General features: G+C 40.2%; 1 protein-coding gene across 2 annotated transcripts in view; it reads right to left on the bottom strand.

The window, feature by feature from the left end:
- The window catches only part of arhgef18b (rho/rac guanine nucleotide exchange factor (GEF) 18b), a 40328-nt gene extending 16065 nt beyond the window's left edge, over nucleotides 1–24263 (bottom strand). The window contains exons 1-12 of one of the 2 annotated variants that reach the window (XM_080473751.1): nucleotides 24044–24263; nucleotides 18122–18252; nucleotides 17033–17655; nucleotides 16567–16708; nucleotides 15614–15740; nucleotides 15455–15509; nucleotides 14386–14460; nucleotides 13797–13905; nucleotides 13288–13468; nucleotides 3607–3674; nucleotides 1813–1858; nucleotides 480–687 (exon numbers count right to left, since the gene is read on the bottom strand). In XM_080473751.1, the coding sequence (XP_080329877.1) occupies nucleotides 480–687; nucleotides 1813–1858; nucleotides 3607–3674; nucleotides 13288–13468; nucleotides 13797–13905; nucleotides 14386–14460; nucleotides 15455–15509; nucleotides 15614–15740; nucleotides 16567–16708; nucleotides 17033–17202 (1181 nt within the window). In that variant the 5' untranslated portion in view covers nucleotides 17203–17655; nucleotides 18122–18252; nucleotides 24044–24263. The remainder of the gene's footprint in view (nucleotides 1–479; nucleotides 688–1812; nucleotides 1859–3606; nucleotides 3675–13287; nucleotides 13469–13796; nucleotides 13906–14385; nucleotides 14461–15454; nucleotides 15510–15613; nucleotides 15741–16566; nucleotides 16709–17032; nucleotides 17656–18121; nucleotides 18253–24043) is intronic. The other variant, XM_080473752.1, reaches the window with a different exon arrangement.
- Nucleotides 24264–25222: the final 959 nt, after the last annotated feature.

The raw sequence follows: 25222 nt of genomic DNA, 5'->3' as shown, positions 1-25222 counted from the left end.
AGCAGAGATGCAAAACAAAAAAGACTGAGCAGCAATATTTCTCTCTTCTTCTTTTCTGGTTTCCCTCTAAATGTTTCCCAAATTTTGTTATATCTTTATCTTGAACACTTAAAAAAATAAAAAAATAAAAAAAAAATGCAAAGAAACTAAGTAAAAAGAAAAACATCCAAATGAGTAAACCAGATGTAGAAGAGACAACACCGTCCGTTCTAAATATGGGCCAATCTGGCTTTACATGTTTGACAGGGGTAGGAAAGAGTGTAAACTTAATTAATCCTACCCCTTTGTTAACCATCCCCTTTCTTCTGCCTTTGTTTGCCTTGATATGTAAACTCTAAATACACCTAGAAAAAAATAGTTGGGGCAGACAGCAATCTAAAATGATTCAACATTTACTCACCGGTGTGGCAAACAAGCCCCATAGATTAGATTGGTGGTGACAGTGGAGCACCTTAATCTTACCTGGGAGAGGCACTCACCCTGAGCTACTGTGGTGACAGAGGCTGTGGCCAAGGCTGGCGGCAGATGCTGCCGTGAAGCTGTTGGTATGGGCGGCAGCTGGCTGAGTGCTAGGTCCCCACGAGCTAATGGTCATGCCTGGGGCACTGCGAAAACTCCGGTGCCCATCCAGGACCTGAGATGCAGTTGGGCCTGCCCGGTCTCGCTCCCTTTCTCGGTCTTTTACACCTGGGAATGAAAGATAACAAACAGAGGAAATTAAAAGGTGATAGAGGTGAGAATGTGAGGACATTCGAGGAAAAGAAAGAAAGAAGAACCCCAGAATGTGTGTGTGTGTATATATAAAAATAAATACACTATATTTAGTATATATATATATATATATTTTTTTGTTTGTTTGTTTGTTTGTATTGTTAAATTCAACTCAACAACCAAGGCAAGGATAAGAAGAATTTGCAGACAGACCCTCAAAGACAAAAGAGGATCCGTAATGTTTAACAGTCTTGGAGACAGTTTTGGACCTCGGTCCCTTTAACTGTTACCTGCAATCTCCATTATGGGATTTTCAAGCAGCAGTTTTAGATGCGTAATAATCTCCAAGTTAAGGATTAACAGGTTCTGTTACAGTTTAACTAGACCATTTTGCACAAGTATTTTGTGATGCTACTTTTCATGTGGAAACAATGAGAGGCAGACAAGAGCCTTCATACAAGACCAATACAGGCTATTCTGGTCCATGTTTTTAATCCGTAGTACTCTGGACCAATGCATGAGGAGAAATCATGTGTGGCTGACAGGACTCCAGCTGTTCAGAAGAGAACAGCAACCACGACAGGAAAATTATTTTAAGCTGCTGCGGCCACTCATGTCTCCTGTGGGTATAATAACATACAACAGGAGCTACAGAGGGTCACAATTACCACTGATTACAGATTTTCTCAGATTGACTAACAGTGATATTGATTCTAAGTGATCACAATTAGGGGAATAAAGTTATTTCATCTTTAATTAGTCAACATTTTATATTTTTTTTAAAAAAGGTACTAAAACTTCATCCAACTCCTGCTGCTGCCTCAGTAAACAAAGACTGATACCCTACTGTTACTTGACAACAGCTTATCATCACCATTCCATATGGGCTTTTCCAATCCCTCCTGCTACTCTTATTGAGCTGGCAAACAAGTCATAAAGGTAGATTAATCCTCTGCAGTGCAACTGCCTGTTTGATTTGAGAAGGGGAAAATAGCCCGACCATCCATGACAGCATCTTTTCTTTGGAGCAGATACTGTAGAGAGACAAGTTTATTAAATGTAGATCTGTGAATTACTTTTTAATTAGTTACTACTACTTACCAAAGTTAAGCGATCCCGAGGAGCTGGTTCTTGGTGGAGTCTCTCTCTAGGAAAAGAAAAAAAAAAAAGATTATTTTTCCAAAGCCATTTCCTAAAGCACTAGTCAAACAATTGTTATTGTTCAGATTGGCTTCTTAACAAGCAAAATCATATGTATATTAGTCAGCTATATAACCTTTGGTTGACTAGTCTTTAAGTCCACAAAATGTGCTCCCTAACGTGAATTGATGCTAATGTTTCGAGTGGATGTAGTTCCTTCCAATGAGAGACGTAGATTTTGTTGGTGCTTAAATGCAGGTCTCCATTTTTTAAACTACTAATGAGAAGGTTTTACATTTAGTGATACATATGTTGCATTGACTTTTTAAACTTGTTTGTATCTTATTGCAAATGCTGTATTGGTCCAAATATAAGACGATCCTGACTGTAAGATGACCAGCACTTTAACAAGGCTTACATTTAAAAAATAAATAAATAAATAAAATAAGCTTTGCAGATGAAATATCGTTTACAATGTTTTCATTGATAAAAAAAAATCTAGATAACTGAAACAAGTTGAAATAAACATGTGTATACAGATAAACATTTGAACATTTCTGAATATGTATAAGGACGTTTGATGATTCCAGCCTGCAACTTTCAGAGACAACATATGGAGGAAGTCTAGTTCTGTCAGTGAGATATGCAGGCTGAAGGAAACAAATTCTTTTCATTCCCACTGGACCTCACGATCATTGATTTGTCCCCTTTTTGTTTACACTGACAGATGTTGGCATGTGAAAGAAAAAATGGTATTTCGTCATTGTTTGCTTTCTGACTCAGGAGGGATCTCAGACTGATGGCATACAGCTGAACAGACAGCAGCTTCTCAGTGTAGTCTGAGTTCATTCTGGACCACAGTTGTTCTTCTCTGTTAAGACAGCCCGTTACACTGCATGAGTCTTCTCAGTACTCAAACTCAGTATCAGGGATGTTGTTCTCTTTGGAGACTTTCTGTGCCTTCAGCAGAATAACAACTCTGGCTTTGTTCATTCTGTCTTTATGCTTATTGGTCAGTAATCTTTCCCTCTCAATTTTCTATGTCTGTAAACCACATGGAGGACCAGGGTACAATCTCCTGTGACTGTAGATGTTAAATTATATATAAAAATGTTAAGGCCTTTTGTGAGTAAAGTATCTCCAAGCTGGGTCAAAATAGAGAAATTTGAAAATCTAAATACCTAGTCACTCTTGACGACATGAGTAACGCTGAATGTGAATCAGTGAGCAGGACAGGAGTGGTTGCAGCAGATATTTGATCCCACTCAGTCCCAAAGGAAGGACAAAGCGCCTACTTTTCTCTGTGGATGAGGCTGAATCCACTGCACCTGATTGACGTCTCAACAGGCAAACCGTGTTGTTGACACGCAACCCTCTGACAATATCAAGTCATTAGAACATGTCGCTGTTCATGACACTGACAGCCCTATTGAATATACAAATATGAATACAAATATATTTGAAGTGGCTCAGACAGTTGTTAATGAGGACAGAAAATAATTTGTGCCCACAACCTCAATCATATTCACTTATAATTTGTTTTAAGATTTCAATAAGACATTATATTTTAAACGACCCTGTCACCATTTTTTAATGAAATCAATAACTAACATTTTAATAGCATGGTTGTATTCACAACCTTTTTTTTTTATATATGCTCTGCACCCTACTTATAAGGTCCCTGTGACAAAGGTGAATATGGGTGCATTAGCAGTTAACTCTGTCTTAGTTTTTGCAATCCAGAGTAATATTTACCTTGTTCCTGGTGCTGGTGCAGTCACCCAGCAGAGACTTGCAGCTCTTGTGAACATTCACAGCACAATCTGTAAAGCAACAGGACAGTAGTCAGAGTCAGTGTGGCACTACTCCTGTTGGACCATGTGTATACATTGAACATGGCAACACAGAAGTAGTTTGATGTGACTATGACTCAAGTGTGTTAATTTCCTGTTGATTAAAACTATTATGAAAAATATTAGTCAACAAACCTTTTTCACCGACAAAAACTTAATTAAAACTAAATCAAAAGTATGACATGAAGACGAAGACTGAGACAAAATATAACTGACACTTTAATCAACAAATTAAAACGAGATGAAAATGTTAGGGCAGACGAATGGACAAGAGATCTAATCTCCCCCCCACCCAGCTCTCCAGGACACACTTGTAAAAGAGATTATTAATTCAGTTTACATTTGCTCGCGAGGCATCAGGTCTGAGTGCAGCTGCATGCATCCAGCGCATGTCATGAACTACACAAATGGCATCTGATCGCACTTCACATGTGACAACAAGGACCAGAAGACCGTCTGTAAACCACCATGTGGAGCAGAAATCGCTGGGAAAAACTCCACCAACTGGAAGTGACAATGACAGAATTCTAATTCAAAAATACATGTGAAGGTAAACACACACACACGTGGAGGTTATTCTTTCAGATAAACCACTGTTTCTGCTAAACTTGAAATAAAATAGAAGCTAAAGGAAACAACCTCGCACAGCTCGGTTGGTAGAGCATGAGACTCGCAATCTCAAGGCTGTGGGTTCATATCCCACGCCGGGCACCACCTTCCCGTGGGCTCACCACCTGCAGGAAAGGTTCTTAATTGCTGCAATGTGATCTGGGTGACAGTGCTCAGACTACCACCCCCGCGAAACTAATAAGCGGGTGAAAATGGATGAATGGAAACAACCTCTGAATTGTATTATTAGAAGATTGAATTTGTCATCCGAGTATAAATATTCAATGCCCTCAAATTGAATCAAATGTGTATAATTACAATAGTGTTTGTGTGAGAGAGATCTGAGAAGATTGGGAAAGAAATAAAAAAAAAAAACTACTTTATTCCTCCTTTATTCACCGTCACAGATACTGAAGACGTTTGAAGACAAAGACGACCATGGGCCAAGTGGAAATAAGCAGTTGTGCTATAGAAATAAAGATTATCTTTTGTGAAAATGTCATGGTCATGTTTTTGATATAAAGAATAAAATAAATGTCTGTATTGCATATTCAAACCTCAATACTAATCCACAACAGAACTGATAGATATCTTTAATGACGGGATATTCTGGAGGAACATTGAGTCGACTAAAACTCTTTTGATTAACACTAAAACATTTCAGGTGACTGAAATATGACTCAAACTAAATGGTGTGTTACTCAAATGACTAAATAAATCAGAATTAGTTGTCAAATTTAACACGGCTACAAACGACAATTAAAAAGAACCAAGTAGTAACCAAGTTTGAAATCTTAGAACTAATTCAAAACCTCCTGAAGGCAGTACTAGTAGTAACAACAGTTTCCTACATAGAGAGAGAAACATATGCCTGATGAGGTCATTTTTTTCCAGCTGGTAACAGGCAATCACAATGTAAAATATTAGTATTCAGAAAAGTCCTCTCTTCATGAATAGAAATCTCTTCTGGTTCGATGAGACTGCTTCAACAGTAACTCTGTGTCTTAAAAAACAACAACCCAACTCTAACAGCTTAAGCAAACAAAAGCCAGAGTCACAGCTATAAGAAAGACCAGATACAGAGAAAAAGGGAGGACTTGACCTGCATGCAAACTCCCTACTTGTCAGCAACTGGTTTCTATTTTTGTCACCTTTTCTCCATGTTTGCAGACTTAAATTATTGCTCACTGACCGACTGTCTCTCTGCTGATTAGCACAAATAATATTCAATATAATGCTTAAACAAAATACAGTTGGGAATACACTATTCCGTTTGTGAGCTGTTCAGTTTTTGAAAACACAAAACAGTGGTAAGACAATGACATTTAATTTCATACTGTACTGGGAAAACAAGAAAAGGTTTTCCTAGGGAACAGGGTTTGACAAACAAAGTAACTTATCATTATGCAAAGCGTGATCCCAGCCCAGGCTGGTAAACGTGGCCAGGAAAGACAAGACCAAAAGGCCTGTAATGGAAAGCAAAGTTCCACATGAAAGGGTGAAATGAAGACAAAACTCCATTTTATCTTTTTTTTTTTTTATTGCTCTTGTATTCATTTCAGCTTTTTGAGTAAGTTTTTGTGTAAAATATTTCAATGTTTTTGCTACTTTCAATAGACTAGTTTGTACTATTTGTTTTGTTGTAGCCCATGATTTTCTTTGTTCAATAGCAAGCAATGTGCATAAAGAAAGAAATATGACTGCAAGTTGTATATACATATAAAAAGACTTAAGAGATCTCGCTTTAAAATAGTCACTCTGAACTTAGGACTTTTACATTTACCAGAGATGGGGGGGGGGGGGGGGGGGGTGACAACACCAGCGTAGTGACTATTTGAATCTGATTGTTTAGCTTGTTGTCAAAGGTGGCACTCTTGCTCTGTGAGCAGCACAATGCAGACATGACTGATGATACTGGCAAGTTCCACCACATGCTCTACAGCCTCCTCTAAAGGCTTTTCCTCTTACTATATAATACCAGTCTTTGTATTGAAATAATGGAGACAAATGCAAATGTGTGTCTTCCTGTCATTTAAGTGAAGAATAAATTTGGAAGAAAATAAAAAACTGAATCCATACAATTCACATAGAATTTTCATACCAAAAAGCTTCTGAATAATCACGGGTTTTGGGTCTCTATTTGGGTAGGATTCAAAGAAAACAACTTTTTTTTTACATCAAGTGGCCTCAGCTCAGACGGTCCTCTTTGGCTTATACAAAATGAGACTGAGCAAAGCTTGCAACACTACAACTAAACATTAAAAAACAAGCACACCTAAAAGGGAAGCAGAAACAGCTACAGTAAAAATCCAGTCAGCCCTTTCTGGTGAGGGCGTGTTGTCGAGGTAATTACACTGAAGTGCTATTCAAAATATTTGTTTAATCAGGGTAAAACTTGTTTTACCTTAGATAAGAAAGAACAAGGCATTGTTTCTTGATAACATCACATTTCATCAGAACTCAATACAGCTGGAGACCTCCTTCAGGTTTAATGACTGCACAGGGCACAATATTCAATATGGGTTAATGAAGCCACCTGCCACAAGAAATATTTCAAAACCTGAAGATCAAATAAGTGTACAGCCTAGACACAAGAAGCAGTCATGTCATAAAATGGGAATTGTATGCAGGGAGTATGCGTCTGCTCTGGCACTAAATCATGTCAGCAGCTAGTCCACAGGACACTCAGCATCCCATCAAAACCACCAACATCTGCTGACTGCTAAATACCATATCACACGAGGAGTACACTTGTGGTATAGGACTGCAAACTTCAGTAAGTAACTCAATCACCTCAGATTGTAAACAATGTCTTGTTCACTGGGAAGAAAAGAAGTTCATTCATCCATAGATCCACACATCCATCTTCTATACCACGTTATCCTGTTCAAAGTCGCTAACTAAGGGAGCATTAAAATTCCCTGTTTGATCGAGGCCACAGTTCTCTTTGGGGACTTTCTGGGAAAGTCTGTTTCTTTTGGGCATCTGTGAACGCTTCCCCAAGCTCTGATCTGCATCTAACAAGTGAGCTCGAGCCCCCTTGAAAACGTCCTTCTCGGTTCTTATGCATGTGGACTTTCCAGCAAGTGGGGTGCGAGGGCCTGATGTAGAGTGCAATGCATTTTGGGCATTAAACAAACAAAATGACTCATCCTACAGGAAGAAGGTGTTGACAAGCGCAGTGGTCAAGATAGTAATTAGTGAGCTCTTCTAGAAACATCACCTCATACAGTTAAAGTTTTAAGATACTGTTGTCATAATAAAACATATAAATTCAAAGATAGCGTGTGGAACTATCATACTGTCGAGAGGTTGTTTTGAAAGTGCTTTCACAATAACTCCAAAGAAAAATTATTCCAAACATTTGTTTTTCTTCTAAGAAATGTTGCAGACCAACACTGTGATTTCCGATTTATCAAAACATTAGAGTGAATCCTCAAAACTAACGCATGAAACAGTTTCCCAGGGCTGCACATGAGAAGTGCTGCATTGGGTTTATTTTTACCTTCAAGCATCAAAAATAAATTTTTCATTTATTTTAGTAAAAATCTACATGTACGATTTGCCTATAGCAATTTTTTCTAGAGTTGGGACAGTCCAGCCCTTAATCAGATCGTCCAATAGGAATCCTGTACGATTTGGTCCTTAAAACCAAATCACAAGCTAAAAACAATGTATTCATTACGTAAAAAAAGTACTTAAAAAAAAAACAACCAAACATTTGCTCCCAGACCAACCAAAGAATACAGAACCCGTTCACACAGAGCAGGCAAACGATTGCTGACTTCCTGTGTGTTCACAACCACAATGATATGAGACATTCTACTAGTAAGTTCTCCTAATACAAGTTACAAAACCTTTGGAGCCAAACTCTGATGTGGCTAGGCAGTCGATGGTATATTTTCGGAAAACCAAGAGGAACTGAGAATGAAGTGACAGACCTCAGGCAGTCAGAGTTCAACCCCAACAGCCAGGAAACACAATGACTGAAAGTATATCAACGTGTTAATTAAATAAATGGTGCTATGTTTGGAACAATTAGACTTTTCTATGTCATATTTGTTATACTCTCAATCAAAATTACCAGAATGAAATAACTGTTTACACAACTTGATACTAATGCAATAATTGCATGCACCTCCCACAAACTGCTTGATTTATGTGCTTCTCTCTGTCGGGACAGATATGATGAGATTGCACATTCTTCCACATGCACTTCTGCAAAACCATTTGCATTTCACCAATCATTCAATTGCATCATCTGAAATGTTTACGTTGACTCCAACACTCGGGGAAGGATTACAAGGTGGTTACTCTAAGACCCAGTGGATAAACATAAACATTTAAATAGATCTGCACCGACTCCTTGAAATGTGCACAAACGCTGCCAAAATTTGCTCCCTTTACTTTCAGTATCAACAATTTTCACTCCAACAGTTGCAGAAGCTGCATCACACCTTTTAATAATGGTTGTTTGACGATGAGGGCAAATGTAAACTTGGGAAATACAACGATTGCTATGGTTAGGAAGTTCAATGCTTCACCATGACAAAACGTATACACTAAGGGAGTGCTGGAAGGCATGGAAGCTGGAAGGCAGGGCAGTGATGCATGGAGAAGTGGTGTGCTAACAGGCTGAGATGGGTGAGACCCAGAGTCAGTGGAGTGGGCTGTTATGCACCGGCAGACCTGCCAAGCACAATTAGCACCATGTGACCCAGTCAGAGAGAAAGCTCAGTCAGGACAGAAGGGCTGAAGAGTAAGGGGACTGGCTGAATGGTCACCTACTAGTCTGGGACATTCCTATTGCTTGGTGCTGGTAAAGCGCGAGCTGATGGCATAACCTGCCCCGCACAAGAATTTAACAGTTAAGAAAAACAATTATTTAGCACTTCGAGAAGTAAGAAATTTCACAAGACTGAGATAATTTCTTGCTGGTTGTTCTCCGGAATCCAAATGGGTACGGAAGACTGCAGCACACTACAAGCAGATATATTACACTGTGCATGTGATGTCTAATTAAAAGTAAATGTTTACATTTAGTAAATAATGAGGACACTTAATAAAAGCAAATACACGATTTCATGGCAATAACTGAAGGTGAGCATAGAGGACCGGCATTCGATTCCAATTCCTCATTTAAGGAGGAATTATTTTAAAGCCAAGGGAATAACATTTTCAGCTGATTCGAAAATAATAAAGCTGTAAAAGCATTTTAGGTGAAGCCAATATGCAGCACAAAAGTAACAGTCGACAAGTAGAGCCTTTAATTATGGAAATGCAAAAAGAAAACAAACTGCTGTTAAGCTTCTGCATGTGGTTCAGGCCAGAGTTTCACAATTCTGCTCTTCAAACATCCTGCACGTTTCAGCTGTCTCACTGCTCCAACACACCTGACGCGAATGAATGAGTTTTCATGAAGACCTGCAGAGGCCTGAAACAAGCCTTTCATTTGACTCAGACATCTAAAACATGCAGCAGGGCAGTGGACCTCAAGGAGCACGATTGAGAAACACTGATTTAGACCATACTAAACCTGGATTATCACGAATTTGACTTGGTTCATTCTCGTCTGTGAAAACGCACAATTAAAATACAAGATTTCTCATAATAGAATAATGCCTCAGCAAAGCTCAGCCTTTTTCTCAAGTATTAAATTGAAATGAAGAGATATGGACTCTATCTTTCATAAACTAGACAATAGAATACCCCAATTAAGAACCGTCTTTAAGGGTTTCCATTTGATATATTCTAGTTGATCAAACTAGTTCAGAATTGTCATTTCTGTGCATTTGAACAGTGTAATTTCTTATAGGTTTCATTCAGCTCATTAGGCGTTTTCCCCCTGCAGCACTAGCTCAGGTAATCAGAATTAAGAGGTTAACGAAATAGGAAAAGCAGCAAGTTTCCATCATCGAGTCGGAAGCCAACTTCGTCGTTAGCGGTCACCTGTTGAGCTTCATGCAAACAAAGTCTCCATAGCAGGAGGAGAGAAGCGCTCCAACAAAGCAAAAAGTCAGAACAAGAGCATGTGAAGCAGTGCGGTAACCATACACTACAACAAATCACGCTTTGTGGTCCGGTCCTTTATGTAAACTATTGCTTTAAGCTAATTAACGCCAACTGCTTATCCAACTAACGCTGCTGTTCTTAGAGGGAGCTAACAGGCTACCGTTAGGTGGCTAACGGCTCGCGCTAAACGCGCAGAGATGTGAGTAAATGTACAACAAAGGGAAGTTAGAAAAGGTCTTTTTGTTAACACGCTTAGACAAACCCGCAATGGCTTAAAACACAGAGAGAGGGGGGGGGGGGGGGGGGGGGGGTGTAGGAAAAGCTCGGACGGCCGGGCTTAGCTTTTAGCTCCACTGAGGGGGGAACAACGGGAGAGATCCACCTGATCCCGCTTCAGACCATCGCTCCAGGAGCTGCCGCTTACCGTGCCAGCAACACCCGGGCTTCCTCCAGCCAGCGACATGCAGCGAACGTAGTCCGTCTGAAAGCTCAATAAATCACATCTGCCACTGAAACCAGAGGCAACAAGTGTCCCAGAGAGCGAGTTTTGTCCAATTTGTGTCCCGCTCTCCTCTAGGAACAATCTCTGGCATACAAACGACGCATTCCACAGGCTGGTTCTCGGTTGAATCCCCACAGGGCTCGCTCCAAATTAAAGGGACACTCACTTGTTTTCTCCCTCTGTGTGTGTGTGTGTGTGTGTGTGTGTGTGTGTGTGTGTGTGTGTGTGTGTGTGTGTGTGTGTGTGTGTGTGTGTGTGTGTGTGTGTGTGTGTGTGAGTGTGAGTGTGAGTGTGAGTGTGAGTGTGAGAGAGACAACAAGAGTCAACTGTTGAGATTTGTAACTGTATCCTTGCCTTAATGAATGAGGGAGAGTATCAGGGAGATGTGTTGTTTTCTGGTTAATGTCAAAAAGATGCAGTCCAGTGTGAATCACTCTGAATGTTTGGTGCCTGCTGAAACATGCCAGGACAACTTTGTTTAATATGCAAACTATTACAAACGACATGCATATACATCCCGTGACCACCAGATTGCTGGATTTATAAATATCTAAGACACATTATGGCCAACATTTTCCACTGAGCAGAAGTAGCAAAGAAATGTGTTAGGTAACAACCATGAAATAATGACATCAGTCCATCCATCCATCCATCCATCCATCCATCCATCTTCAATACCGCTTTATCCTGTGCAGGGTGGCAGAGAGCTGGAGCCGAGCCCAGCTGACTCTGGGTGAGGGAATGATACACCCTGGACAGTTCACCAGTCCATCACAGGGCAAACACACACTCACATTCACACCCAGGGGCAATTTAGGGTCACCAATTCACCTCAGAGGCATATTTTTGGACCACAGGTGGAAACCAGGCGACCTGGAGGAAACCCACGTAACCACGAGGAGAAATAATCACATGATGGTACAAAATAACTAAATGGTAAATGGATTTCACTTACATAGCACTTTTCCACCATGTAATGTAAGGAGTCCCCGAAGCGCTTTACACTAATCACATTCGCCCATTCACACACCAATGGAGGCAGCTATCATGCAAAGCCAGGTTCAGTGTATTTCTCTAGGACACTCTGACATGTGGACATGTTTTTTGATTTTTAATTTATTTAAAAAAAATATCCAAAATGAAAATGCATCCTTGAAAATATCCCTCCCTGGCCTCCAAACTTTCCTTCCTGCTGTACCCACTCAGCTATCTGGCATCAGAAGGGAGACTGTCCCACTCTTAACCACAGGGTTTCCAGAAAAAAGATGTGTGACTAATATTGTGAGCTGTCCTGTTTTTATTAGTAACTTCCTCTGGTAAGTTGCAATTCTCTATCAGCAGACCACATGGCTCATGCAATGATGGCCGTGGTATTATTATAATATCAAGAGACATGTGCCAGGAGTCCACTCATCTGATCAGACATCAGTCTGCCTGTTTTGTGAATATGTCATTGTGTGTTTAAAAAAATAAATCAATATGCAGACCAGCTGTCAGACACAGAGTATGAGGCAGTGCCTTGCTTGTTTTGGTATGTGGGTTTGTCCTCATCGACTAATGGCAATTGATATATAGACAAGAGCTTTTAAAGAGGATGTACAACTCAACTCTCACAGCACCGAGGCTTTGTACCAGGCCATGTAATAATTAATTATCAATAATACATAACTAGCATTACCATATAATAATAATAATAATAATTATAATTATAATAATAATAATATGTTGACTCTTGACAAAATAGGTAGGTTGGTGTATAACTTGAATACGTCTCCATTAAAGTTACAATCATTTCAATAATGAATTGATGTTTTCAATTTAATAATACATTTATTTATTTATCTATCTATCTATCTATCTATCTATCTATCTATCTATCTATCTATCTATCTATCTATCTATCTATCTATCTATTTATTTATTTATTTATTTATTTGAAAAATTGAGCTGATGCGGTAAATACATTAGAAACCACACCTAAACAAGGAAACAGAGTTGTTTAGCATAAGATGATGACAGTGTGAGTGAAATTGCTTATTAGTATGTTCATATTTAAGTAGGAGTTGGAAGTGAACACCATTTTCTTTGTACCACAAAGGTACAGACTATATGAAAAAAAAACATCCCCGTTAAAACTGTGAATCTTCTGTCTGATATGCGGCATTTCAACCGTAAAACACAACAAATATTAAAGATGTCTTAGCAGAACAAAAAAAAAGAAAAGACAATCAAGCCTGATAGACCTGTATATCATTTATGTGTACGTGCTACGTGTCCACTCGTGAGTTTGTGAGTTTGCTTGCTTGAGTGAGTCAGTAAATGGCTGAGTGAGCATGCAGGCTCTAACTTGGGTATAAATAGATGTGCAAGTTTGTGTATGAGCGCAGCACCTGTGCACATGTGTGTCAGGCTGAGAACAAGCGTGGGGACATGTACACCTGTGACTGTTGTGCTACTCACTCATGCACTGCAGGCCATGCTTTTTCTGCAGGGTCTTGCTGCACAGTGAGCAGGTGGCACAGCTGGAGAAGGAGCCAGGCACCAAACGATGCCCATAGCTGCGGCGGCACTCTTTTTCTTTCTCCTTGGCCTCTTTATCCTTCTCCTTTTCTTTCTGCTGCTCTTTTTCTCGGTTCTTACCCTGCACAGGAACATGGAAAGCAAACAAAAGAAAGTGTTTTTGTACATAAAATTGTGAGTTCTGCCTCATTATACACTGCATTACTGTGTGAGAGGCAGGACGTATAGTTTATTTTTAGTAGGTATTGTGCATGCATCATGTTTTAGTAATATAGGAAAGTATTAAAGAGGCTTCAGGAATCAAGAATTAAAAAATTAAGAGTCCATAACTTGTGTTAATAAAGCATTTTATCACACAGGTCATTAACGTCATTGGCCTTTAAATAGCAAAGATTCCACTGAAGTGTCAATGTGAAAACACGCTCCAGCTGTCTTTGTTGCAGGCTCACCTTATCTTTGTTGAAAGAACCAGTCATCCGGTTCCTCAAAGAGCTGAGAGTCCTTTTCACTTTGGTGCCCTTCTCTACCTTTTCTGTACGATCCTCCTCCTCCTCATTGCTGGTAGAAAAGAACAAATGAAAACATTCAAAGTAATCTGGTTATAGTTACTTTTGAGAACTATCAAAATATTTGGCCTCTCTACAATCTAAGTCATGATTTGACGGTGTACAAATTGTTTGAAAAAGAAAATCTCGATTATGTTGTTTATTAATTGTCTGAAATTAATATCAGTCGAATTCCATTCCATTTTTTATAGATTCAAATCATGTCAAAAGCAATCTTAGACGCTTTACATTAAAAGCTAAACAGTCTCCTTTAAAGCAGCGCTGTAAGCACAATGATCAATTACGTGATACAGGTGACATTGCTGAATAGTTATTTATGTTGTTCATTAGAATTTCAAGAAATGGCAAATCAAATAACCGCTCTGTGCTTTGCCACTCTTGCACTGGCCTTAACCTGTCATGGATTGGTGTATGGTCTCAATAAAGGTTACAGTTCAACTAATAAGGGAAAAAAGACAAGGTTAGTACTCACGCATTTGAGAGAAACTCGTACCAGGTGACACTCCCTGAATCCTTGACGTGTGATCTGTTGCTTTGCTGTTTTGCTCTATTGGTGAACAACAAATACAGTTTGCATGGACGGAATGTCTCTTCAAATACTTCAGACAAGGACCACAACTGTTGTTTGACAAACACCTGAGAGTATTTGTTGTTTTTCAGCTGCAGTGAACAGAAATCCCTCCTGTATCAGATGTGAGTTTATCATCAACTGATGACTTTATGATATTAAAAACAGTTATTTCTGATAACAAGGATATACTGTGTCGGTGAAAAAAACAGGCCCATGCAAACACACATGCCCAAAACATGCAACCTATAGTGAAACTTAAGTACACACAACCATATAGGCCCTGGTCACAATCTGGTGCTGCTACTCTGAAAACCTGGGTGGAGTTTGAATAGCAAAGGCAGCAAGGAGACCTCCCTCTCTTGTTTACTCACCCATGGTACAACTTTAGCTCCTGCAGAACTTTCTGTACCATCAGCCTAAGACAAACAAGACACTGGGACTGAGTGTTGACTGTAAGAGGAGGGAAGAGGACCAGGATGAAGCTCCAGTGTGCTGGGTGTCAAACTGTGATTTAGAAAAGGATCCTCCCATGTCTGCTGTGTCCACACAATCACGGGAGCTCACTTATAACGCCCCCCCCCCCCCCAACACTCCTACTGCAATCATTTACACGCACGCACGCACGCACGCAGGCTAAGAGGCCATCTAAGGAGCTGAGAGAGCGAACAGAGGGAGTAGGAGGTTGTAGACGTATGACATGGAGCAGAAATGTCAAGAGAGAATGGGAAAAGGCCCTCTGTTTTGTCGAAGTGAGGCCGCCGCCCCAGACTATTTACAACTACAAAACAGTCAATCTGTTTTACTACCCAGAATCATTCACAAGTTATTTCCCTTTCAAGCATAATCAAACCTGTGCTGCCATTCAAAAAAAGATGCTTAAAATCCAGATATTTAATCATGTAGTCCAAGCCATAAAAGGCTTCGTACTCTCACTAAGTTGCAGATGCAACAGCTGATGGTATATACTTACATATGACTTTGGCCTTCATTAGAGTGGAGGTTTTCTTCAGGGTCAAACTCCTCTGCTGCCGGGAAGAAAGACAAACAGGACAAATATAAAAGTGATTGCCTACGAAGTGGAAAAACACATCAAATTAGATGTGCGCTACTCAGCCACACACATCCCCACCTCCTGCTGCTCTGGCAGCCTGTTTGGACGTCTGTACAACTTTTGAAATGTGTGCAGCCCGGGAATATTCGTCTGTGGCGAGGATCTCTGAGCGGGAGTACAGATGGCGCCCAGGAACACCACTGACCTAGAATCAATGAGTAATAAACACACAGACACTTTTAAAAAAAAAAATTGTTTTTTACGTTTATTATGCGTGAATTTCCTGTCCAAAATCTATTAAAAGAAATTGATGAGTCACTAAATTAAACTGTAGTTTATTCTGACAACGTCCCAAATTTATGACCTAACTCTTCACATAAGAGCAGTTTTACAATAGCCCCCATTCGGGAGGTGATCCGGCAACTCTAGGTGCAAGACTTTGCCTGCTCTAAAGTCATCAAAGTTAAATGACCTAAAAAAAAAAAAACGTGAGACGATGAAAAGTCACAGTAAAATTATGATGGCAAATTAAGAATACATGCACTCACTCTTGATACAGATGTTATATATTTCATTGGCCAAATCTACATGTGGTGAAATCTAATATGAGATACACAGTATTACTAGCCACTGTGCAAACAAATTTAAGCTCTTCTTTTGGGCTCATTTGCAATCTGACTTGAAACGTTTGAGTCACACTCCCCAAGAACCTCACAGCATGTCACTGTTCCACAGAAGACCTGTGAACCTGCTTGCTGTTTTTACATTAACAAATCTTTTTTTTTTTTTTTTTAGCAACTTCAGAAACTACCAGATAAAGGCTCCATTGACACCTCTTTGCTTGTAGTACTTTCAATATGAAAGTAAATATTAGTGATACAATATGAAGCATGCCTCACATTTAATAAAGGCACTCAAAGATCATTTAAAGGGAAGACATCTGTACGGGAGGCTTTTCTAATAATACAAGCTTATTAGTTAAGTATTTGTTGCTCTGTCACAATCCTATACCCTGACTCTAGTACAATTACCGTGGAGTCGTCGCCCCCCTCTGAGGGACATGCTGCAAAGCTGTTCGAGTGCCTCTGGGTGGACTGGAAGAGACTGATCTGTTCCTCCTCATCGTCCTCTCGCTCCCCATCGCTGTCGATGGCCATTGTATCCAGACTCAGTCTAGCAACGTAGCACAAGCAACACACACAACAAAGAGTTAACCTCAAAGTTCTCCGGTTCTGTTCCTCATGGCTATTTTTGATCCGTCGCTTTTTTACCCCCACACTCCAAATGAGTTGCCACAGTATTATTTAAAGAGTTATGAAAGTTCAACCAAAAACACTTTTGTCAGTTACATAACACAGCAAAGATCATTTCTTATTACTAGTGAAGCTAAAGTCTCTTTTACTCCATAAAAACGTTGACAGCGTGTGAGAGAAGTGAGTTTCCGATGAATGAAGTTCATTCTGAAGAAACATGTTTTTCCCCCGTTATGCATCTTACCGTCTTCCCAGGTTGATGGGAGAAACCGGGACACCCCAGCTGTGTCTCCGAGACGTTGACATGGACCTGACCAGGATAGGAAAGCTGTCCAGGTCCGGTTCTCCGTCTAAGTCCAAAATTGGTTCGTCCTTTTCATCGTCCATCGCTGGTATCGGTTCGGATGTTTCCATTGATCCTAATAGTCCAGTCAGATTTATTGTCAAGCTGAGCCCTACTGCAGGGCCTGTGTCGTCGCCACTGTCAATGACACAACCTGGCAACAATTCCGGGGTGAGCTGGGTCACCACAAAGCTGCAAGGGGGATCCCCTGAATGCTGTTGGTATGAACTAAGAGAAGATTTATCGATCTGTGGAGACTGTGTGACGGGAGAAGGCTGAGCAGGTCGGTTGATGGAGTAATTGTCTTTGTTTGGGGACAATAGAATGTCGACACTCTCCTGGGCTATGCTGTCTCCAGATGTGGTGACTATGGGTGCAGCAGTCTGCAGGTGTAAGGCCCTTTCTTCAAGGTCTTTGAAGTATTCTGAATCTCTGAGAGAGGGGCTGAAGCCCTGCAGGTCCTCCACGCTGCTGCCCACCTCCAGACAGGGGCAGTCGTAGTCACTGACTACTGAGCAGGCATCCTGTACGTTAGAGAGAGGTGAGGAGGTAGACAACAGTTACACGACATACAAATGAGAGGATTTAAAAACGTTTAGGCCAAGTCGGTGGTTTAATGACACAAATGAAAAACTCTTGTTGTGCATTTGTGTCAGGCTGTTAAAAGGCTCAGACAAGCAGCTTAAATATGATCCTGTTAAAATGACGACTGCAATATTGAGCTAGTTTAAAGTTTACTGTTTGTATAGGGAAAAGGCCAAGCTGAGGAGAAATGTCCTTGATTTTGGACCCACTTTTTTATTGTAAAATAAACGTGTGAATTTGTACTTCAAAACAATCACTAAATATTTTTTATAAAAAAGGTGTAGAGTTACTTTTCTAATTACTGAAATGAAGAACGATGCATTTTGATTAATTTACATTACGTCTCCATTAGCCGTTGATTTGCTAAAACATTCACATGTGGTCCAACAGAGCCTGAGAATTCACCTGGTCGTCACTGGCGCTCCCAAAAAAGGCATCTTCAGTGACCGTGGCAGGAGGTAACGATGAAGACGATCCTATTCCACTGGTGGTCTGAGGCTGGGTAATGGTCTGACTGCATGGCTTGCACTCTGATCCTAAATTTAAAAAAAAAAACCAGCATATTCAATCAGAATCAAGGATCAACATTACAAAAAAAAAAAAAAAAGACTCATAGAGAAAAGGACATTTCTTAAATGTTGATCATGTAAACAACACCTGTGTAATCAATGATCTGCATGGCTGCAGGAAAGGCTGTGCTGCCGGCTCTGCTGAGGTCTCCCACTAAAAGCTCCTTTACATTGCAAACGCATAAACACATTCTTTGATTCAGATGATGCCACAAACCACCCTCACCCCCAGTAACTGGTCAGTGAGTGAGCATTAGTTTCTATGTCAGTGGAGCAGAGCTGAAGATTTTTCCTTCACTGAGCTTTCAGCAGCCCAACCAGCCACTCTCCTGTGGTCAATAACAGAATACTATATAATATAAAGGTAATTGACAGAGCAGAGGTAGATGGGAAGGCTGCTTACTGCATATTTGATGTAAAAAGTATCTACCTTTAGCATCTCTGGAATTTTACATTGACAAAAGCATGTTATTGTCTATATGTATCTGAATATGACATGTTGAGGTTTCAGTCAGGAGATACACATCTGAGGAGGCAAGAGCTACACAGCGACAGCAGGTTACATAAATCATCATTTCCCTTAACTGTCAGCCTTTCCAACAATCAAATCTGTTGTCTAAGTTATCACAGTCAATAGAATAGAATAGAATAGAATAAAATAGAATAGAAATACGTTTACCCAGAAGGAAATTTAATCAATTAAAATTTTTTAAAAAGATGATACTGAAAACTGAAATCCTCTCAATTAAAAAATTATTTTAAGGGTCTGGATAAAATAAAATAAAATAAAATAAAATTAAATAAAATTAAATAAAATTAAATAAAATAAAATAAAATAAAATAAAATAAAATAAAATAAAATAAAATAAAATAAAATAAAATAAAATAAAATAAAATAAAATAAAAATTAAATTAAATTAAATTAAATTAAATTAAATTGAATAAAATAGAATAAAATAAAGTAATCAGTAAACCTAAATGCATTTTCTTTCAAACTGCTTTCATTTTCACTTTGTTTGTTTTAGATAGTTGTACAAGCAGATACTTTTATGTAAGTTGATGAAGTAAACAGAATCAGTTGAGCCACATGTGGTTAATTTGAGAACAGACCCAAGAATCCCATGACTAAATGAGGTCTTTAAAACTGTGACACGCTGGTCGCCAGTCACTCGCTCAGACCACTTGATCTGCACATGCTCAGTACGTTTCAGACTTATGTGCAATCACACTGTTGTGGCTGTTACGCTTAACCGTGTTTCATAATGTGAGTTCGTCTACACTTACCCAAGTTCTAAAAATGTGTATTGAATAATTGATAGTTTGAAACTCTACATTTATTTCTTCTTGAACCCGCCATCATTTGTGTGAGGGCCTAGAAGAAGGATGCAAGTAGTTTGTAGTATGTGACACAATCTTAACACCACCTGAAGTTATCACAAAGGGTGCATGAAAAATGTGTAATTATTGACGGTAGTAAGTCATAAACTGACTTGTATTGATGTCTACATCACCAGCTGAGTCATGTGCAGTATCTAGAGCAAAGAGTTGCAGCAATGCTATTATCTTTGGGACTAAGACTATTGTAACTAAATACTAAGACCACATTTCTAAGTCAATTGCGAGGAAGCAGACTGAGTTTTCTGTGAGGTAAATATTTTGTTGTACATTTATGGAGCAACCGTAACTCTCTCCAGCATTAGCAATCCAATTCGGTTCAATTCGATTCAGTTCGGTTCAATTCAATCCAATTCGATTCGATTCGATTCGATTCGATTCAAATCATTTTGTCAGTTAAATCTTAGGGAGCAGGATGTGTGACGGGTCCTGAAAAGCTGTTATCAGTTTACTACTCACAGTGATCTGACAGACTGGCCAATGATCTTCGACACACTCCTGTGACTTTCACCAAATGGTTCCAGGTGAAAGACAAGGTCAACATACTTCCAATGAAAGAGTGATAAAAACTTAGCAAGAAGGTCCTACAGTGATGACTCCAGACTGATCCCCACAGCACTGACAGCTCAGATGAGGTGTCATGGCAACACTACATGCAAACCTTTAGCTCATCCTAACCGACATCAACAATTGAAAATAACACACATACCTGTCTAATTGAGCCATTTTTTTAAAATGTCCTCTTTTAAACCTTTTGAGGTAACTCTACTTCTTGGTAATGAAGTAATTAGTAGTTGTTCACATGTCATGTGGTGCTTCCACCTTCTGTCGGTTTTTTCCAGGTCATGTGATCTGTTTCCACAATACAAAGATGTGCTTATTAGAGGAAGCTGTTATTAAATTGATTTTAGGAGTTCTTTGTTGTCTGTCTTTCTGTGTTTGCCCTGTTATGGCCTATCAATCTATCCGGGGTGTAGCCTTTCTTTGATTGTAGTTGGTTGAGAAAGGCCCCAGCTACACTATGACCCTATGATGGATAAAGTACTACAGAAGATGAATGGAATCCTAAACTGGTAAAGATAATCAATTTTAGCCTTTGGACTTCTCTTGGTTTACTCTGGTAGGAATTCTTGGATTTATATGTATAAGATGTTGTGACGTTGCATCATTTCAGCTATTGTTGAACCTGTGAGATGAAATGCAGACTGAGTCCTGCATCATGTCCCGCTGTAAACCAACATCATCTCCTCCCATCTTCAGTGTGATGGCCAGAGATGCCCTTTTATAAACACAGAGGCCGACGCAATGTAGGTCTAGTTTTCTATATTACTAAATAAATCAAAGAGTGAGGCTGCAGAAGTGGCAGTGTCCCTGCCGCAGGGAGAACTTGTTTGTGTCTAAATCCCACCCGTCTTAAGTGTAAACTCGACAGAGACTCTGCAGCAGCTGCTTGATGCCGTCTCAGAGAGCTGCTGTGGCCTTTTATGGTTGCTCTCTCATATCTCCTGAGACAAGACCAAGGGTGAAACATCAATGCGTCTCACAGTGTGTGTGTGTGTGTGTGTGTGTGTGTGTGTGTGTGTGTGTGTGTGTGTGTGTGTGTGTGTGTGTGTGTGTGTGTGTGTGTGTGTGTGTGTGTGTGTGTGTGTGTGTGTGACAGAGAGAGAGAGAGAGAGAGAGAGAGAGAGAGAGAGAGAAGATGTTTTCTTTACAGTTTGGTTTCACTTTACAAAGTTGGCTACTTAAACTATTAGTGAGAAGTAAATCACCAGAAGACTTCGGCACATCACCTAAAGCTCACTAAACGATCCGTCTTCATACTCAGTCATCGTTAAACTTGAGGTGTTTTACAACAGGTTTAACAAAGCATTGTCATCCCACTCTTAAAGTCTTCCTAACATATACTGCGCATGATTTACCAGACATGAGTCTTTGTTTCAGGTGTGGGCTCCCTCTTTTGTTTCTTTCCTTGCTTTTGTGATGAACACAATTGTTACAACTGATCCATTGGAGATCATCTGATTATTAGCCTTGAAAGATCAATGAACTTTAGTAATCCTGAGAAATTAACAACAGTGACTAATCATTTAAGGGAAAAAAATTATAATTAAGCTGTTGATTATGAAACGGTCCCAGTAGTGTTGGAAAGCTTAACGTAATAATATCAATAGTTTGGATATCCTTTTTTTTTTTTTTTTTTTTTTCAAGGTAAATGACAAAGGGGTTTGCCTTTCATTACTATTTGTAGCTGTTGTTTGAGGTTTTGTCTCTCGAGGTGATGCATCTGCGGCAGGAGGAAGTAAGATAGGCATGTGCTCATCACATTCAACGTATCACAAGAGGAACTGTGACAACATCTGACGAGGTATGGCCGAATTTGCTGCATTGCACTACAAAGCCAATGTTGCAGAAAGCGAGACAAACACACCTCCGGTTGTAAGTCACTTCGATAAGACACAAACCGTTCGCAAACTACACAATGAAAAAGCAAAACGAAATCACACGTAGAACTCTGAAAGTAGTCTAAACTCAGTGCTTCAAATGTTGCCGATGGTTTCCCCGTGGGACAGAAGTGTTGTCAATAACGATGCAGTGACCATATTTGTGCTCGTATGATTGACGTCTGAAGCGCGAGTTTCCTATCTGCGGCTCTGTGTGCATGACAGACACTGTGTAGGTGAGAAGAGAACAGAGGTTGTTTTATCTGCACATCAAAACAACTGTCGTTTTGCAGATCCCCTTTGATCAGAAATGCGCCTGACGACTGTTTCAAAAGCTGAGAGGAAAAAGCAGCGCCCTGCCATTTTTTATAAAGCAGAAATGTCATATAATGCTCGCAATGTAAAAGCACGAAAAACATTTTAGAAATTGTATTAAACATCAGCCTGCAGGACAGAAACACACATTAACATCCGGGATGATGAATCTTTGAGTAAAGGTCAACGTCGAGCCAGTTTTTGAAATGAATTAAAACAAAGAACATCAGTGAATTCCTATCAACACTACATCAAAACGCATTTCCTGATAAAAACTAAAAAGGTCTCGAATTACAATACTGCATTAGACTCAGAAATGATTTACTGAACTTTGCACTGAGACCTCATCGGATTCTCTGCAGCCGTCATTCACCACAAACCTCAATCAGGTCAAAACAACTTTGTGAAAAGATCTGGATGTTATTTTTAAGAAGCAAAGTTAAGCCAGGTGGAGCATATCACACACACTTGCAGCCTCTTTGGGTTCCACCCAGTCTGCAGCCTTCAGTGTGTCTTTCGCCCTTTCCAGCCTCCAATCAACCAAATCCACTGGAACTACCCAGGATTAAACTACATCTCACGTTCATTCATACACAACCAGATTACCTCTCTTGAAGGACCATCTCTTCATCCAGAGTTTGGAGAAGGATGGCCAGGAGTTGTTAAGAGGAGAGTCCGCCATGGGAGCAGCGCAGTGGGGAGGCCAGCTGTGAACCGGAGCTCACTCACACTGGAGCTTTGGCGCCCAGCATGAGGAAGAGAGAAGGGAGAAAAGGGCAGTAAGGGAGAGAAAGCAATAGAGGGGAGGGAGGAGAGTCATGAAGGAAAGCCAGCAAGTTCATAGCCAAGATCAGCAAGCTGCTGGTTGGGGATTACCTCCAGCGGAAAAAGAGAAAGAGCATGAAAGCAAAAAAGGGGGGGAAAGAGAATATGGGTGGAGGGGGAGAAAGGCTGAAGGTGGCAATAAAATGAAGCAATTGGCTTTCTGAAAACTTAAAATGTACTGATGATGTTTGAGATTACAGTTGCTCCAGAGATACATCTTAGGGTTTTGGTTTTACTCTAAGGAATTATTTTCAAAAGGAGATAAAACCTTTTTTGAGTCTTTTTTCATATAGGCTTCTTTAAACATATGGTAGTTTTAAGGAAACTGCACTGGAACATAAAACGAGAAGGAAGTACATGCAATCAAATTGACGGGCGGCGATACATGCAGTTTCTTTCTTGCTCTGACTCACAAGACAGAAAACATCAGTTTCTCTTCTCATGCAAAAGATCATGTGATGTTTCTGAAATGTATCACCAGAAAATGTGCAGAAATCGTGCAGAACAGTGATATCGGCGCGGGAGACGAGATTCATCCATGTGCCGCGGCCAAGAGACACACAGCACTGACGATTCTTCGAACTGTGGTGCTTCTTAATTTGCTCCAGTGTAACTACGGATTACTCTCAAGTCCAGCTCACTGCACATCAAGCGGAAAACTTTCCTTTCGTTCCCACAGACAGGGAAGCAGAGAACTGGCCCAGTGAAGGCAAGTGGAAATATCTGAGGAGAAAACGCACCGATCAGGACAAAACTTACATAAAGACTAAAACTTTACTCACAGTGGGTGACAGGTGACGGCATGCAAGTCCTTTGTCCCAGCCCCCCCCCCCCCCTACCCCCTCCCAAAACCGAAACAGCAGTGAGGCGGAGGAGACAAGGACGGGGTTAACTTCAGGTTTGGCTGTTTACAGTGAAAAGGTCTCGGTCCTCACTGTGAGGGTAGACGCAGAAGCAGACACAGGATCTCAATGCTGCTTCCTCTTTTGTTGACATTCTGTGGAGCTGATGGTGAAGTGCAGCTGATCGGCCCACATGACGTTTCACACATCACTGCTACTTTGAAGCATGTTGTGACAGCTTGCACTGTCACTGGCTGCACAGCAGCACAGCTTTAACTCCAGTTTGGAACCTCAGTCTTCTGTTGACAGTAAAGCGCACACAAATATATTCCCGAGCAGAAGTACATTTAAGTGGTGTGGCATGTCTGACTGGATTTCCCTGCAGAAATGCATGCATGTATCAGTGTGACGTTGTGATGTGACCTACCGAGGATTCTTTCTGCATTGGAAAGTCTTAAGCTTTTCGCTGATCTATACACCCTCTAAGAATGGGGTAAAGAAGAACGTGTGTTTTATTAACAGGACAAAATGAAGAAACAAATTTATTGCCGTGAACATTTTCAGGGTGCGGTCAGTGCACAGCTGTCTGTGGTTTATCATCTAGATCGAGACGCTAAAAATGTTTTGGTATTTTACCGAGGGGTTGGTAAATACATACACAGTTAAAACCCATAAACAGAAGGGCGCATATCATTTAGTTTGAGCTCAAGAAACACAGACACAGAAATTGATACCGAATTTGATTCCCTACATATCCATAGATAGAGTTCACCGAAACATGGAACTACTTGTATGTAGAAGTCAATATATTCATAATAATGTGAAAAATTGCTTTGCGTTTCATGTTTCCATTGGATTGACTGCACGACGCGAGGTGTTATCGTCTTTCTCTAACCGATGAAGATACACTGTGAGTTCAAACCCCTTGACCAGGAAGCACTGATCATTAAACACTATCAAGATGCCTTGGGGCAAAGTGCTGACATCACGTTATCTGGTCATTTCTTCTTTGCACGCTGTAAGTCTAGTGGCAGGGAGCGCGAGTTGATCCCGGCCCGCACACACACGCACGCACACACGCACGCACACACACACACACACACAATGTGTGATAAGATG

The sequence above is a fragment of the Lipophrys pholis genome, assembly GCF_963383615.2.
Source record: "Lipophrys pholis genome assembly, chromosome: 10".
Lineage (NCBI taxonomy): Eukaryota > Metazoa > Chordata > Actinopteri > Blenniiformes > Blenniidae > Lipophrys > Lipophrys pholis.
The sequence above is the reverse complement of the archived record's forward strand: the minus strand, read 5'-3'. Positions and strand labels throughout refer to the sequence as shown.